Raw genomic sequence first — 17535 nt, 5'->3', positions numbered from 1 at the left:
CAGAAACTACAGATAACCCCTGAGCCAGTCTCTTGCATTTACACCTAAGTTTTATTCTGGCCATACATGCGGAGCGTTATCAAACCTTTGGTGTGCAGCTTCTTCAATTAAAGATTCATATATGCTTCATATACAGAAACTCCGCAAGTTGTGAAAGTGGAACAGTCAACAGTTCCACCGTCTAGCTTTATAATCTTCCAGGAAGCTTTATGTTCACACTTAACAAAAGACAGTGCCAACATACTGTGTTGTATTTACTCATTAATTTCACAGTGTAAAATCAACTGGGAGAAAAATCCAAATGTGCATCATGTAACAGCACCATATTAACAGGATTGGAAAAAGCTCTTTATTCAAGAAAAAAGGACATTTAAATGACCCATGACAAGACGCGCCCTCAAATTATATTTCCATTTGATTCAAATTGAGAAATCGCAAATAAAGTGCAAGATTTGTTCCAAGTACTCACAGAACCCATCCCTGTGAAGTCATTTTTTACATTGCTAAAAAAAAAATCTATTTATCTTCACACTCAAGTGAGAGAACTAAATTAGAGTGACATTAATCAGCAGTCTCTCCTGTCAGTGTAGTGAGAAATGTGCAAATTCTATTACTTAAATTTGCAGAAGGATTGAAACTCCAGCCAGCACCCATTTGGATGGCTTTTCCTTGGTCTTCAGATTGAATGTCCAGACATAGGTTGGGCCGCGGAGACGTGTTTTGTAAACTGGGCAGGGATACATGTTGCGCGTTTCCTGCTTGTCGACTGGAATAGCCTTGATGAAAATGACTGGTATTGTCGGGGTCAGTTCCTTCAAACGAGCATCAGCAATAATTCCACCCTGTGAAAAATAAAAGAGACGATTAAAAATATGCAGATCAAACCTGTCACCTTAAATAGTTTTGACAGCTGTATTTTCTGGCAAATCGGCACAACAAAGAGTGGTTTTATGCAGCCCCTCCCCCCTCGCTCCCCCAAACCTCTAGTGTGATTCTGGGTGAGATTTTCCAGCTCTTTTGGTAAAAACTTCCAGTCCTGCTGCTCTCAATGGGGTTTCTCATTGTTTGCACCCCGCGGCAAGGAGTCACCATTGGCAGGACAGGAAGATCCCGCCAGCAGGAATGGTCGTAAAATCATGCCCAGACGTTATTTGCCTTCTTGATAAGCTCTGTCCTTTGAGAAGCGCATACTGTAATTACCTCATTAGAACCCACCTTAATAATTGTTTACATTAAACCAGTGACCACTTTGAAGTAATCAATTGGCTGTAAAGAAATGAGGGACATTCTGAGATTAGGAAAGGCGCTATGTAACTGCAAGTTGTTTTTTTCATGTGATAACATCTGACAGAATAAGTGCTTTGTCTCTTCGACAGGCGCAATCCAGACTGGGTATAGTCCCTCCAGTGCTAACTTCGTACCAGTATTTCTACCAGGCAGCGATTCAGCACCTGAAAGCCAAGGTAACTCATGTTCGTGATCTTGAGTGAAAAAACTAATCAATTTTGTCCCATTCTAGGCAAGGGTGGCACAGTGGTTAGCACTGCTGTCTGACAGCGCCAGGGACCCAGGTTCGCTTCTGACCTCGGGTGATTGTTTGGGTGGAGCTTGCACGTTCTCCCCGTGTCTGCGTGGGTTTCCTCTGGTTGCGCCGGTTTTCTCCCACAGTTCAAACATGTGCAGGTTAGGTGGATTGGTCATGCTAAATTGTCCCTTAGTGTCCAACGGTTAGGTGCGGTTACGGGGATGGGACAGAGGAGTGGGGCTAAGTAGGGTGCTCTTTCGGAAGGTCAGTGCAGACTGAATGAGCCTAATGGCCTCCTTCTGCACTGTAGGAATTCTATGATTCTATGAAGGGCAGTGATATCCCTTATAAAACACTAGACAGTATAAAATATTAGTGGGAGAATTGCTCCCAATTCTGGGCACGAAGTGAAAGGATTTTATATGGAGATACTAGATCAACCGGGATTGTTGTGCTTAGAGCAGAACTGTGCGGATTCTGCACGTTCTCCCCGTGTCTGCGTGGGTTTCCACCAGGTGCTCTGGTTTCCTCCCATAAGCCCTGAAAGACGTGCTTGTTAGGTGAATTGAACATTCTGAATTCTCCTCCTGTGTACCCCAACAGGTGCCGGAGTGTGGCGACTAGGGGATTTTCACAGTAACTTCATTGCAGTGTTAATGTAAGCCTACTTGTGACAATAATAAAGATTATTATTATCATTGTAGGGAAGATTTGTTAGGGGAGTTCAAAATCATGAAGGACTTTCACGTAAAAATTACGGAGAAACTGGGGCGTCATTCTCCGACCCCCCCGCCGGGTCGGAGAATGGCCGTTGGCCGCCGTGAATCCTGCCCCCGCCGAAGTCTCCGCTCCCGGAGATTGGGCGGGGGCGGGAATCCGGCCGCGCCTGTTGGCGGGACCCCCCGCTGGATTCTCCGGCCCGGATGGGCCGAAGTCCCGCCCAGGAATTGCCTGTCCCGCCGACGTAAATCAAACCTGGTATTTACCGGCGGGACCAGGCGGCGTGGGTGGGCTCCGGGGTCCTGGGGGGGGGCGCGGGGCGATCTGACCCCGGGGGGGTGCCCCCACGGTGGCCTGGCCCGCGATCGGGGCCCACCGATCCGCGGGCGGGCCTGTGCCGTGGGGGCACTCTTTCCCTTCCGCCTCCGCTACGGCCTCCACCATGGCGGAGGCGGAAGAGACTCTCCCCACTGCGCATGCGCAGGAAACTGACAGCGGCCGCTGACGCTCCCGCGCATGCGCTGGGAAACTGACAGCGGCCGCTGACGCTCCCGCGCATGCGCTGGGAAACTGACAGCGGCCGCTGACGCTCCCGCGCATGCGCCGCATTTCCGCGCCAGCTGGCGGGGCAACAAACGCCATTTCCGCCAGCTGGCGGGGCGGAAATCCCTCCGGCGTCGGCCTAGCCCCTCAATGTTGGGGCTAGGCCGCCAAAGATGCGGAGACTTCCGCACCTTTTTGCCGGCGCGATGGCCGTCTGATTGGCGCCGGCTTTGGCGCCAGTCGGCGGGCATCCCGCCGTTGGGGGAGAATTTCGCCCCTGTTTCTCTTAGAAGGTTCAGCAGAAGACAAAGACGTATGGTAGTTTGCAAAAGAACCAGATGTGCGATGAGGAAAATTATTCAGCAGCTTGTTGTAATCTGGAATACACTGAAGGGGGCAGATTCAATAATAATTTTCAGTCAGGAATTGGACAAATCTTGCAGGGCTATAGGGAAAGGGTTAATTGGATAGTTCGTTCAAAGAATGGCACAGGCATGATGAGCTGAATGGACTTCCTTCTGCGCTGTATCATTCGATCAATCTATGATCACTAGCTGGAGTCAATAGCAGACAACAAAATTCATTTCACTTTCCAGTGCATTTATCCCTCAATCAACATCACAACACCGGAAGACCTGGCCTTATCACGCTGCTGTTTGTAGCTGTCAGTTGTGTGAAAAGAAGCTGCTATGTTTCCTACATTGCAACAGTAACTAGACTTACAGAAGTATTTCATTGGCTGTAATGTGCTTTTGAGGCATTTGGAGGTGATAAAAGGCACATCTTTCATTTTTCTTTTCATGTACATAACTTTGCCATCATTCAGTTGTGAGAGCTGAGTCAGGACCAAAGCTGATGGCTCTGGCCAACACATTTTAATTATAATTGTACATGTTTCTTAGTGCTTAATGGAATTTGAGAATTGGCAGTGTGCACAGCAATGTCATTGTTTGAAATAAGCATGGCGGTCTACCGAGAGCATAGTACTTTCCTGATCTTATAGTTGCATGATTAAGTTCTGCTGTAAGTATGACAATGAACCCATCCTTTGTCCTTGGAAAATATGAAGGGCAAGTTCTACCAAAGTGCATTTTACTTGACGATTCCATTAATCAGGACGATATCACATTGAGGGACATTACATGTCCCTTCCTTGACTTCTCTGTCTCTATTTCTGGTGATAGAACCAAGATAGGATTCCCTTGTCTTCACTTCCCACTCCACCAGCCTCTATTTAAAGGGTCATCCTCTGCCATTTCTGCCACCTCCGACCCATACCACCACCAAACACATCTTCCCCTCCCTCCCCTGTCAGCATTCCAAAGGGACCATTCCCTCCATTGTATCTTGTTTTTGCTTTCAGGCAGAGCTGACCTTTATTCTGCTATCACTGGAACATTTTTTTGTTTCTTTGCTACTGCCATTCCCACTCCCTTTGCTCCATTTCATCTTTGCTATTTAATCTCCCCACCCTCTGACCATCCCTGCCCTTCCCTTTTGTTCCTTCTGACACCTCTTCCCTATTTTTCAACAGTATAAAACCCATTACATTTCTGCCCCTCTTCAGATCTGAAGAAGTAATATTGGACTTGAAATGTTAACTCTGTTTGTCTCTCCACAGATGCTGCCAGACCTGCTGAGAATTTCCAACACTTTCTGTTTTTATTGTGTTGAGGGAAACATTTCATACTGTCTTGCCAACAATTCTAAATTAGTGCATCTTCTGTTAAACATTAGGTTACTGTAAAGCAAATGGAATAAATCACACTCTACAAAGGTCCTACCAGATTTTCCAGATGGTTTGATAAAGATCTGTCTTAGCAAGTCACACCCATTAGTTTACAGTCAAGATATTCAATCTGATCTTCCTGATGGCTCACCAAGGTTATCCAGAGGATATAAACCAGGAATGGCCCATGCAGGTTTGTAATGTTCTTTGACTATGGTGATGTTGAACCTTGATGTGGTAGTGTTAACAAAGAACTTTAGACTTTGTTTTGACTTTCTTTTATAACAAAACGATTTATTACTAACACTCCTATAATATCTAAGATTAATACAGTTGGAAATAATGGTCTAACAACTTACACTAAGGTACTACAGAGCTACTCTAATATGCAACTGCTATCAACACCATGTCCTGGAACACATGGTGCGTCCAGGTCACGTTCCTGCATACTTGCACCACCTGCTGGTCGGATGCAAGAACTACAACATTAAAACACACAACTTATAATACAGATGATGATGATCTACTCATGCTATGATAGTCTATCTATCATCACAAAGTTTCCCTTGTTTTGTGCAAAGTGGCTGCTTTCAGCTATGGTAGCTCCAGGGGCACAGGAAATTAATGATTCCCCGCGATATGTGCGCATTTGTGGGCAGCAACTGAAGATAGAATTGGGTTCATCTGTGGCAGCCAATCCCTAATAAACTTTCAACATCAGGGCTTACACATGAATCACAGCTTCTGTATAACATAACAGAGGGTGCATCTGTATCCAAGAAAGGGATTCATGTTTTCATGTGGGGAATGAAGGGAAGAATTGGCAAAATAAACCATCAGGATATATTTTCAGAGCACTGGCCCTTCGTGAAGAATCTTGTAGCCACTAGTGCAAGAAGGATAGTTGTTAACTCTTGGACAGGTAGGAGGTGATGGGTACCACCAAATCTATTCCTGAACTTGTGTCGGAACAGGTCTCTGCTTGGAAAATATCTCAGAACATGTACCCTTTAATTTATAGTCCATATTTTATGGGAATGTTTGTGATGATGCCCTTCCACCCAATGTATTCTGTGCAGTCAGGATAATGGCTACAATGAGGCTCATGCTGCTAACCGTACTGATTTTGAGCGGTGCATCAGGCTGTTTAAAAAGCAGTTGACTGCTCTGGTGGTGCATTACAGTATAGCCCCAGAGGGTCTGTCATTTTTGTGATCTCATGTGCCCTCCACAACCTGACAACAGCATGGCTGCATGCTGGGTGAGGTGTAGGAGCAACACGGTGCCTTGTCTGAGGAGGAGGACCAGGAGGGGGTGGGGATGAGCATGCGGAGGACCCGGGAGGATGGAGAACAGGTGGTGGCCTGGGTCCAACTTGCCAGGAGGACCAGGGAGGACCTCATAGCCTCCTTCGCATGACAAGGGGTACTGTGTCCGTCAACTCTACATTCCCCACACCACGCCACCCCTTCGCTGTTCACCCTATTGCCCCTCCCACCCTCCACGGGTCTATGTGACATCACATCAGGGTGATGGGCCTGCGTTGGCACTGTCAGAAAATCACTATTCACAGCATGAGGGTGATGACCACTTGCTGTGAGGAAGGCTGTGGTACCCTTCAGGTCCTGATTAAGTCTGACTCCTGTATTTCTGCTGATCGCACACCGACTCCCATCCTTACGCCTGAGTGTCAGTGACACTTTAGTTTGGACCATAATTAGGGTGGAGGGGAATGGGCACACCAGTGTCCAGTGAGTGACAGGGATTGCATTCCCGGATGTCCATCACTGTGGATTTAATGGGTTTTCGCTGGTGGGGCCTCTTGTGGGGCCTGTAGCAGGAAACGAGTCCAGATGGGGATAGATTACTGATGATTATTAATCTCACCCGTGCCCACTGAGTGCTCCTATAACGTATTAATCTTCCATGGTCTAGTGCTCCGTCTAGGTGTCTCCCCAGGATGCACATCAGAGGTGAAGGTTGCTGCCTTCTGCGCCCTGTGGCCTTTGTCTTCCTCTGGAGGGCCTGGAGGGCTAACCTATTGATGTCAATGGTATCGCTATGCCTGTTCTGGCTGCTGCCGTTGCGATGCACCGGTGTCAGGAGGGGGGGGGGGGGACGGGAGTCAGAGGAAGTGGGACGGCCCGAGTATCTTTGGTGGAAGGCCCTTGGATGGGTTCCAGCTCTTCCTCCTCGCTCGGGGTGCTCGTGGACCCCTGGATGACTCCATGGGATGGAGAGACAGCTGGAGTGAGCTCCAGAAGCCTCTGGGTTATTTGGAGCTGCCAGTCCTGGAGGCCCACCATTGTCTGAACCATTGATTCGAAGCCGTCAGCGATGGTCTTCTGTGACTGGGCCATGTTCTGGACAGCCTCAACGATGTTCGCCTGTATCTGGGACATATCCCTCAGCGAATGGGACATGATGTTGAGGCCCTCAGCCATGGTTGTCACAGAGTGTGCCATGCCTTGGGCACCACCACTCATGGCTCGTACGTCATCCCCTAAGCTGTCCACGGGGGTCGCCAACGTTGCAGGTTAGCCTGGGTGCCATGCAATGCTGGAATCATCTGCGCCTGAAGCCTTTGGGATGCCTCAAATCAGACTTGCAGTTGCAGAGGTGTCACTGACACCCCCTCCTGAATCTCACGACTCTGGCTTATCATCTCTAGCAGCTCTGAGGGAACCCTGTCCAAAGGCTTGGCATTTCACTGGGGCCAGCTGGGTCCTGGATCCAGCAGACCTCCGACTGCTGTATCTCTAGGAAGTTCCTGCCTCCACCTGATGTGCAGCAGAAGCTGTGTGATGCTTACTGATAGTGACCGAGAAGCTTGGTGGGACTGATGCCAGGAGAGTGGTGGCAACTTAACCTTGCTGCTCGAAGGAGGTCAGTCATCTCCTTCCTACATTGGACAAGCGGTCCTCCTGGTCATGCTGTTGGCACTAACTGCAGCTGCCACTGCTTCCCAGGTGGAGTTTGTCTCAGTGGCCTTGGGCCTCTCCTCCATGGCATCCAGAAGTCTGGTAAGCTCTGCATCCAGAAATCGAGGAGCAGATCTCCATGCTGCCATCCTCTTGGCTTGACTTGGAGTGAGCGCGGAGGTACCATTTAAATGTTGTTCCTTCTTGTTAGCAGTGAAGAGCTGAGCCCCGAATTGGGTACGATTCCTGCCCAAAATGACACTTAGTGGGGCAGTAGGGGTCGGATCCCCCCGTGCCCCCACCGAGGACCGCCCCAGCCTATTTACCTGCCAGGTCCCACCGTGTGGGACCATGTCCAATCCACGCCGGCGGGACTGGCCAGAATCTGACGGCCGCTCGGCCCATCAGGGCCCGGAGAATTGCCGGGGGGTGAGGAGGCGCTGCCAACGGCCCCCGACCAGCGTGGCATGAACCCCGCCCGAAAACTGGCGCCGGTGAATACAGCAGCTGGCGTCGGGGTGGGATTCGCACCACCCCCTGGGGATTCTCCGACCCGGTGGGGGGTCGGAGAATCCCGCCCTATGTCTAATCATTGTTTGGGAGAATAGTGCTCATTGTTGAAGAGAAAGAAAGACTACCTTCCAGATCTAACCATGCTGTACCTAATCTGGGAATGTTATAAAGGTAGCTAAAAGTTAGATTTTCCATTCCACAGCACCGGCATCCTCCACCCTGATAAAAAAAACGCACGCAAAAACACAATGCATACACATCTTTGGACTTAAATTTGTTTATAAAAGGTATTTTCTTGAAAAGCAAGCCACACACACTAGAAAGAGGCCATTTTACTCTAATCAGCACTGCCAGTAGGGTCAAATTCATTGTTATCTAAAAGTTAACTTGGGAAAGAGAAACAAATTCTTCTCTTAAATGTTTTCTAAGTTCTAGTCTATTACTGTTTGTAGTGATATATAGACTCAATCACACGATTGATGGCAAAATGGTTAACTCAGTCTGTTAAAGTTGAAATAATTCAACAAGTAAACAAAAGTCTATTCAAAAACTCCCATTACAGCTTCATTCAGCTCACTGAGATCAATACTACCTCATTAAACTTGCAGAAATCATTTAAGACTGATGATTAGATAATGTCTAACTGTATTAAAGAACCGTTCGCAGGAGTTTAATACAATCAGCCGTTGCTCAAGAAAGATAGTGCCAACAGCTGCAAGATTTTACTGAAATAACTTAACCTATGGTAAGTCTTCTTTTAATCCACCCCCCCCCCCCCCCCCCAAAGCTTCCTTGCCAGTTTCGACGATTGACTTTCTGTCAGGGTATGGTTCCCAAGGCAGTCATTGTTCTCTGACCATGCCTAGAGACTGTGATTCATGAAACCCTCAATGGTGAGTCCAAGCAGAATATGTACTTATGAGGAGGACACCATAGCCAAGTTTGATTCTTTCCTCACCAGATCTGCACATACCTACTGTTAAGATCTCAGTGGAGACCAACAAAATAAAAACAAAATCAAACTTCTAACTGCTAAAAGGATGACTGAACCAGATTTCACATTTTAAGACTTTTACTGTAACAAAACACGAAAAGAACTATTGACTATACACCTTCTCTGCTGGCAACTTATACGTTAAAACACAAAGCAGAACTTTCCCTGTTTTCTTATGACACAACGGGAAACACACTTTGAAGATATACTCTATGCTGTCCTTTAAGTAGGCATTCAAATTACCCAGAACAAATCCAAGTTGATTGTTAGCACCTGAGGCTTTACTTCGGTTCTGTTACTTTCTCAACCTCAGAACATTTAAACTCACAACTGTCTTTCAAAGTGAGGTTTCTACCCTCACCCCAGAGGTTCTTCCTCTTGCGTAAGCTAGGCAAATCTTCCAGCCTCGTTTAACTCATCATGAATTTAGACTTTTCAATCTGAGTGCAAGCTCCCACCCGCATTCCTCTGTGGAGAACCACAGCGTCTCACTGCTTTCCCTCTCCTGGATTCTGATAGACTATCTAAGACCGTGAGCTTTCTGGGATATATCAGATCCATCTGCCACCTCTCAAAGCCCATGTCTGTGGCAAAGTGAATAATATGGGCCTTTTATCCAGGTAGAAATGATGATTAGATATACTTGAGACCCCAATGCTCTTTTACCTTGGAAGTAAATGGACAGCTTAAAGCACAACTGTTTATAACCCATAATTCTCAACACTTCTCTGGAACTTTGGAGACTCGCAGTCTATCCATTGTCTTCACACAGGCTGCTGCCACTGTCTCCAAAAGTGTAAATACCTTGCACTTTCTTCCCAGAAACACAATCTAGGCCCCCTTTGATCTTTAACAATCAAACCACCCAGGCTCTTTGTCAGACAGATTTCAGAACAGGACACATGACCCTTCATTTTATCTTAAATTAAAGCCATAGCCCCAAAATGTAATGATCGTATAAACCTCCAAAATGTAATGATCGTATAAACCTCATAATTGTAACACTATGGTAGTGGTTTCTGGATAATACCCTGATGTATTTTTCCTTACACAACACAGGACCACCCGTACCATTATTTCAGCTGAGATCAGAGAGTGATCAAACCTGATACCATAATGGTCTATGCCCCTTGCATGGGATACAGAATGTCTTGTGACATCAAATCAGCGCAGATATCACACAATAATCCATTTACACCTGCATAACAAATGGTTTTCCATGAAATTGTAATGATAGAATCGGGATTATACTCACATGTACCTTGTAAATGAAGGAGGAATTAATAAAATTGCTGTGTTAGATATTTTATGCTTGAATAAGCATCTGGGATGCAAAATTTTAATGGAAAATAGTGAAATGATGCATAGGGGGAAAAAAAGAGCTGCATTAATACTTCATGAATAATGTTGAAATAGCTAAGAGTGAGGGCAGCACGGTGGTGCAGTGATTAGCCCTGCTGCCTCATGGCGCCGAGGTGCCAGGTTCGATCCTGAATCTGGGTCACTGTCCGTGTGGGGTTTGCACATTCTCCCCGTGTTTGCGTGGGTTTCGCCCCTACAACCCAAAGATGTGCAAGCTAGGTGGATTGGCCATGCTGAATTGCCCCTTAATTGGAAAAAATGAATTGGGTACTCTAAATTTATTTTAAAAAAGAAATAGCTAAGAGTGAAGCTGATAGAGATCTAGATTTGATGTTTTCAGATTGTTTCATTGCAGAGAAACAACCCACAAAGCAAATAATACATCTAGCCAGAACATTCCTCGAATACTACACACAGTTCTGGTCAGTGAGACATGTGGGAGACATTCAAGTCACGTAGGCAGTTCATAGAAGAACCACAAAACTGACTTTTTTTATCAGCATACAACTTATGAAGAAAGAGTGCAGAAAACTTCTGCTTTTAGCCTTGAAAATAACTGATCTGAAAGACATATGAGTCTTGATTTTATGGGGTGCCATGGTCCCCACTCCCCGACTAAAAAATCGTCTGGCTCTCTCCCATGACCCTGATGGCCGCCCCGCAGCAATTTAATGCTGGGAGCAGTGTTCATTACTTTAAGGCAAGACTTCTGCCCCTTTCTTTGAATGAAGCCCCCCCATTAGAGGGCTGCCACACAATCCAGTTGGCCAGCACATCTGTAGTCCTTGCAGTGCCATTATAAACCACTGCTGGGGCTACAAGCAGTCTCCAATCCCGAGGAGACCAGATCGACAGATAAGTCTGGGTTTAGCGGTCACGGCGAGGAGCGTGAGTGGCGATTCGCGTCATGTGTGGGTGGGGAAACTGGAGGACCAGGTTCAAGAGTCAAGAGACCAAGGCTAAAGAGGGGATGAAATTTTGGATTGGTGGGTATTGCATGGGTGATTCTGAGGGGCTACCTGGTGAGATCCACAATAGGATGGGAATCGAGGGTTACGGGCCCCGGAAGTGTAGAAGATTTTAGTTTTGATGGGCAGCATGGTCGGCGCAGGCTTGGAGGGCCGAAGGGCTGTTCCTGTGTTGTACTTTTCTTTGTTCTTTGTTCTATCCCTAACTGATGTCCTCCTCCATCCTTGTACAACACCAGTTAAACCAGTTAAACATCCCGCATAGCCTGGGCCTCACCCGGCCATGAATAAAAAAACATCTGGGTTAGGATGAGGCCTTTAAGAGGCAATTAAGTGGCCACTTAGGGCCTCAAAATGTCCATGGATAGGCAGGCAACCCTTGCCCTCATTAAATCTCTGACAGGTCGGGTGGGCAGGCAGGCAGTGGGAAGACCGCCTGCCTTTTATGTAGCTCCATCCAACCTTCTAACCTGTCAGCAGGAGGAGTATAACATCTCGCCCAGAATATCATAAAGAATGTGGAAAAAGTAAATCTGGAACTATTAAACCATGACTAAAAGATGACTTAGAAAAACAAGAGATAAAGAGAACCTGTAGATGAGGTATACTTGGACTTCCAAAAGGCATTTGGAAAGGTGCTATGTCAAAGGTTACTACACAAAATAAGAGCTCCTGGTGTAGAGTGTAACATATTAGCATAGATAAACAATTGGTTCACAAACAGGAAACAGATGAGGAAGAAATGTTTCTTTTTTTCAGGTTGGCAAGCTGTAGCTACTGGACAGCCATGGGGCAGTGCTGGGGCCTCAACTATTTACAATCTATATCAACGGTTTGAATGATGGTACCTAATGTATAGTCGTTAAATTTACTGATAACACCAAGATAGCACAAAATTAAATTGTTGAGAGGAGACAAAGAGTATATGAAGGGATATGGACAGGTTAAGTGAGTGGTAAAAAATTTGATGGACTATAAAGTAGGAAAATGTGAACTCATCCACTTTGGCAGGAAGAATAAAAAAGCAGTAAACTATTTAAAGGCAGAGAGATATTGCAGAACCCGGTGCTACAGATGGATCTGAGTGTCTTGGTACATGAATCACAAAAGGTCAGGAAACAGGCGCAAACGATTTGGAAGGCAAATGGAATGTTGATGTTTATTGCAAGGGGAATTAAATATAAAAGCAGGAAACTTTTACTGCAACTGTAAAGGGCTTTGGTGAGACTATATCTGAAAAACTGTGTACAATTTTAGTCTCCTTATTTGAAAAAAGGATTCAGTTGCGTTAGAGCTCCTCATGGTAGTGTCCAACCATCTTCAGCTGCTTCATCAATGAACTTCCTTCCAACATAAGGTCAGGTGTGGGAATGTTCACTGATGATTGCAAAATGTTCAGACACTGAAGCAGTCCATGTGCAAATGCAGCAAGACCTGGGGCGAGATTCTCCGACCCCCCCGCCGGGTCGGAGAATCGCCGGGGCCTGGCGTGAATCCCGCCCCCGCCGGTTGCCGAAGTCTCCGGCACCGGATATTCGGCGGGGGCGGGAATCGGCCGCACCGTGTTGGCGGGCACCCCCGCCGATTATCCGGACCGGATGGGCCGAAGTCCCGCCGCTAAAATGCCTGTCCCGCCGGCGTAAACCACCTACCTTACCGGCGGGACAAGGCGGCGCGGGGCGGGCTCCGAGGTCCTGGGGGGTGCCCCCACGGTGGCCTGGCCCGCGATCGGGGCCCACCGATCCGCGGGCGGGCCTGTGCCGTGGGGGCACTCTTTCCCTTCCGCCTCCGCCACGGTCTCCACCATGGCGGAGGCAGAAGAGACTCCCTCCACTGCGCATGCGCGGGAATGCCGTCAGTGGCCGCTAACGCTCCCGCGCATGCGCCGCCCGGAGATGTCATTTCCGCGCCAGCTGGCGGGGCACCAAAGGCCTTTCCCACCAGCTGGCGGGGCGGAAATTCGTCCGGCGCCGACCTAGCCCCTTAAGGTTGGGGTTCGGCCCCCAAAGATGCGGAGCATTCCGCACCTTTGGGGCGGCGCGATGCCCGACTGATTTGCGCCATTTTGGGCGCCAGTTGGCGGACATCCCGCCGTTTCCGGAGAATTCCGCCCCTGGACAATATCCAGGCTTGGGCTGACGAATAACATTCATGCCACACAAGTGCCAGGCACTGACTATGTCCAATAACAGAGAATCAAACCATCGCCCGGTGACATTCAATGGCATTACCATCACTGAAATCCCTCACTATCAACAACCTGGGGGTTACCATTTACCTGAAATTGAACTGGACTAGCCCGATACATACAATGGTTATCAGCACAGGTCAGAGGCAAGGAATCCTGCAGTGAGTAACTCACCTCCTGACTGCCCAAAGCCTGTCCACCACCTACAAGCACAAGGCAGGAGTGTGATGAAATACTCCCCACTTCCCTGGCTGAATGCAGCTCCAACAACACTCAAGAAGCTCAACACCATCCAGGACAAAGCAGCCTGCTTGATTAGCACCCTTCCCATAAACATTCACTCCCTCCACCACCGGAGCACAGTAGCAGCAGTGTGTACAAGATGAATTGCAGGAACTCACAAAGACTCCTTTAGCAGCACCTTCATAACCCACGACCATTACCATTTAGAAGGACAAGGGCAGCAGATACATGGGAACCCCACTAAATCATTCAGCATCCTGACTTGAAAATATATCGCCATTCCTTCACTCTGTCGCTGTGTCAAAATCCTGGAACCCCCTCCCATACACCACATGGAGTGCAGTAGTTCAAGAAGGTAGCTCACCACCATCAATTTTTTTAAAAAGCAGTTCAGGGAAGATTTACTTGATCCATTCCTGAGTTGGCAGGCGTATCCTATGAAGAAAGGTTGAACGTTTTGGACCGTTTCCCTTTGGATTTAGAAGAAGGAGGATTGATCTTATTGAAATATAGAGCTGGGATTCTCCATTTGGAGATCTCCCGTCACAGTACAATCGCTCCTGGTTTGCGCCTGTGCTAGGACTGGCGCCCAGGAGTGATTTACTCTCCCCTGTCATGCTAATTTATGTATGGTGGTGAGCCCCGGGACTTTGTTCTGAATCCCGCTATCGGGCTACCATTTCGAATGGGCGGCGATATCGAGGTTTGGTAGCTAGCCCTCCCCCCCCCCCCAAAAATATTCTGCCCCCCTTCCCCCCTCCACTGACAATTAGGGCCATCCTCTCCCCCCCCCCCCCCCCACCCACCAACATGGGAATTGCTGAGTTACCCTCCCAACCCCCGAACAGCAATCATACATGAGGGTGACCCGAACCCCCCCCCCCCCCCCCCAACCCACGCTGACCCTCCACCAGAGATCCCATTTCAAAGAGAAATATAAATATCTCGGTGATAAGTGCTTTCACTTCCACTTTTCCCAGCCGAAAGCACTGAACTACTTTTGATCTGGTGGCAACCTGTCAATCCATAGAACCATAGAATTGCTACAGTTCAGAAGGAGGCCATTCAGCCCATCGAGTCTGCACTGGCCCTCTCAAAGAGCACCCTACTTAGCCCCACTCCCCTGCACTATCCCTGTAACCCCACCTAACCTGCATATCGTTGGACATGAAAGGGCAATTTAGCATGACCAATCCATCTAACCTGCACATCTTTGGACGGTGGGAGGAAACCAGAGACACTTTCAATTGTTGACAAAACTTCCAAACTGCACGGAAATGTGACGGGCGTCATTCTCCGCCGGCGGGAGTCTCCGTTTTGCCGGCGCCGGGGGGGTTCCCGACGGCGTGGGGCTGCCCCACAATGGGAAACCCCATTGACCGGCCGGTGTTACGGAGACTCCCGCCGGCCGGTCGGGGCAGAAATGTGGCGGGGCGGGTAGGAGAATTTTGCCCGTGTTGTGTGTGACAACTCATTTCAAACTTCAGTGAATCAAAAAGCCTGTTAATTGTTGCATCAAATGCTGACAAATTATGCAGGTGAGGTACAATTGTCTGCATTGAGTACGGCATCTTCGACTAATATTATCGCTTGTGGATAAAACAGTGTTGCCTCTGTCCAGTCAGCGCTATCTCTAACAGGTTTAGGTCAACAGATGTTAAACTAGCTTCTGTCAGCACAAAGCAATTTAAACTCACGAACGTCAAAGGTTTTAACCTGAGCAAAAGTGCTCAACAGCTCTTCACTAAAATTAAAACTTTAACTGGCATTCAGATTCTGGTGAGCTCCAGGGGCGTCATTCTCCAACCCCCCCAGAGGGTCGGAGAATGGCCGTTGGCCGCCGTGAATCCCGCCCCCGCCGGTTGCCGAAGTCTCCGAAGGGAGAAAAGTCGGCGGGGCGTTAATGTCGCCGCTGCCGCGGAGAATGTCACGGGTCTGCGCAAGGCAGCCGATTTTCGGCCTGCCGATATTCTCCCTTCCGGATGGGCCGAAGTCCCGTCGACGTGATGACCGTTCACGTAGACGTAAATTAAACCTCCTTTTCATCGGCGTGACCCGGTGCTCCAGGCTCACGCCGACCAGCGTGGAGGTGAGTGACAGCCTGGGGGGTTGGCACTGGGCAGGCAATGGCGTGACCGCAGTCTGAATGCGTGAGGAGAGGTGTGTCTCGGGTTGTGTGTGTGCGGCGGGGGGGGGGGGGTGGTGAGAGTAGGCTGGGCTCCGGGGGAGTGCCGGGAGGGGGTCCGTGCCGGGGAGGTGGATGGGGGGTCCGTGCCGGGGTGGAGGTTCGGGGGGGGTCCGTGCCGTGCCGGGGTGGAGGTTGGGGTCCGTGCCGGGGTGGAGGTTGGGGGGGGGGGTCCGTGCCGTGCCGGGGTGGAGGTTGAGGGGGGGTCCGTGCTGGGGTGGAGGTTGGGGGGGGGGTCCGTGCCGGGGTGGAGGTTGGGGGGGGGGGGTCCGTGCTGGGGTGGAGGTTGGGGGGGGGGGGTCAGTGCCGTGCCGGGGTGGAGGTTGGGGGGGGGGTCCGTGCCGGGGTGGAGGTTGGGGGGGGTCCCTGCTGGGGTGGAGGTTGGGGGGGGGGGGGAGGTCTGTGCCGGGGTGGAGGTTTGGGGGGGGTTCCGTGCCGAGGAGGGAGATGGGAGGGCAAGTGAGTTGGTCCACCTGGCCAGGTGCCAGCCTCCAACAGTTGGACCCATGCGGTCCATGCCACCTGGCTGGGGGGAGGAGGGGATATGGGCAATGATGACATGTCGTCGTTCCCCTCCCCCCCACCAGGCCGTCATGTTTTCAGATCATCCAGCGATGTTGGCCGCCGTGGTGGCAGCCGCTCATGTCTATGTTGCCCTGGGTGAGGAGGAGGAGGAGGAGGAGGAGGAGCGTGCCAGAAAGGCGGCGCAGGCTGCCGCAGAGGGGCAGGCGGCAGCCGCCCAGGCTGGAGGGACACCTGACCGACAGGACGAGGAGGGGGAGGAGGACGTCGCGGCCCCACGGCAACGGAGGCACCCGAGGGCGCCCCGTGTGTACCGGCCCCGGCAGTCATACCAGGACCTCACCGACCGGGAATGCAGGAGGAGACTCCGGATGAGCCGGAAAACCGTGGCACACATCAGCCACCTGCTGGCACACCTGTCACCGCGTGGCACTGGCGGGGGACACCCTCTCCCCGTGTCCGTCAAGGTTACGGTGGCCCTGAACTTTTATGCAACGGGGTCATTCCAGGCACCGAGTGGGGACCTGTCTGGCATATCGCAGACATCGGTGCACCGGTGCATCCGGGCAGTGACAGATGCCCTATATGCCATGGCGCACCGCTACATCCGCTTCCCCGTGTACCGGGCCAGCCAAGATGCCCGGGCCATGGGCTTCTCTGCCGTGGCCGCGTTCCCCATGGTCCAGGGCGCGATCGATGGGATGCACGTCGCTGTGCGGCCACCTGCAGATAACAGGGCCGTGTTCACTAATAGGAAGGGGACCTATTCGATGAACGTACAGGTGGTCTGCGACCACCGCATGATGATCCTGCACGTCTACGCCCGTCACCCAGGCAGTGTACACGACTCATTCGTGTTGTCGCGGTCATCCATCCCCGGCATGTACGAGGGACGCCATCCCCGGCTGAGGGGCTGGTTGCTGGGCGACAGGGGCTACCAATTGCGATCGTGGCTGATGACGCCTATACGGAGGCCACGCAATGAGGCGGAGAACCGCTACAATGATGCCCATGTAGCAACAAGGGGAGTGATCGAGAGGTGCTTTGGCGTGCTGAAGATGCGTTTCAGGTGCCTGGACCTCTCTGGGGGCGCCCTCCAGTATCGGTCAGATAGGGTCGGCC

General features: G+C 50.1%; 1 protein-coding gene across 2 annotated transcripts in view; it reads right to left on the bottom strand.

Moving 5' to 3' along the window:
* Nucleotides 1–326: 326 nt before the first annotated feature.
* The window catches only part of dnah9 (dynein, axonemal, heavy chain 9), a 779494-nt gene continuing 762285 nt past the window's right edge, over nt 327–17535 (bottom strand). For both annotated transcript variants that reach the window (XM_072483125.1, XM_072483126.1), the window contains one exon: nt 327–842. In XM_072483125.1, coding sequence (XP_072339226.1) covers nt 615–842 — 228 coding nt within the window. In that variant the 3' untranslated portion in view covers nt 327–614. The remainder of the gene's footprint in view (nt 843–17535) is intronic.

Source organism: Scyliorhinus torazame, chromosome 18 (genome assembly GCF_047496885.1).
Source record: "Scyliorhinus torazame isolate Kashiwa2021f chromosome 18, sScyTor2.1, whole genome shotgun sequence".
Taxonomy (NCBI): Eukaryota; Metazoa; Chordata; class Chondrichthyes; order Carcharhiniformes; family Scyliorhinidae; genus Scyliorhinus; species Scyliorhinus torazame.
The sequence above is the reverse complement of the archived record's forward strand: the minus strand, read 5'-3'. Positions and strand labels throughout refer to the sequence as shown.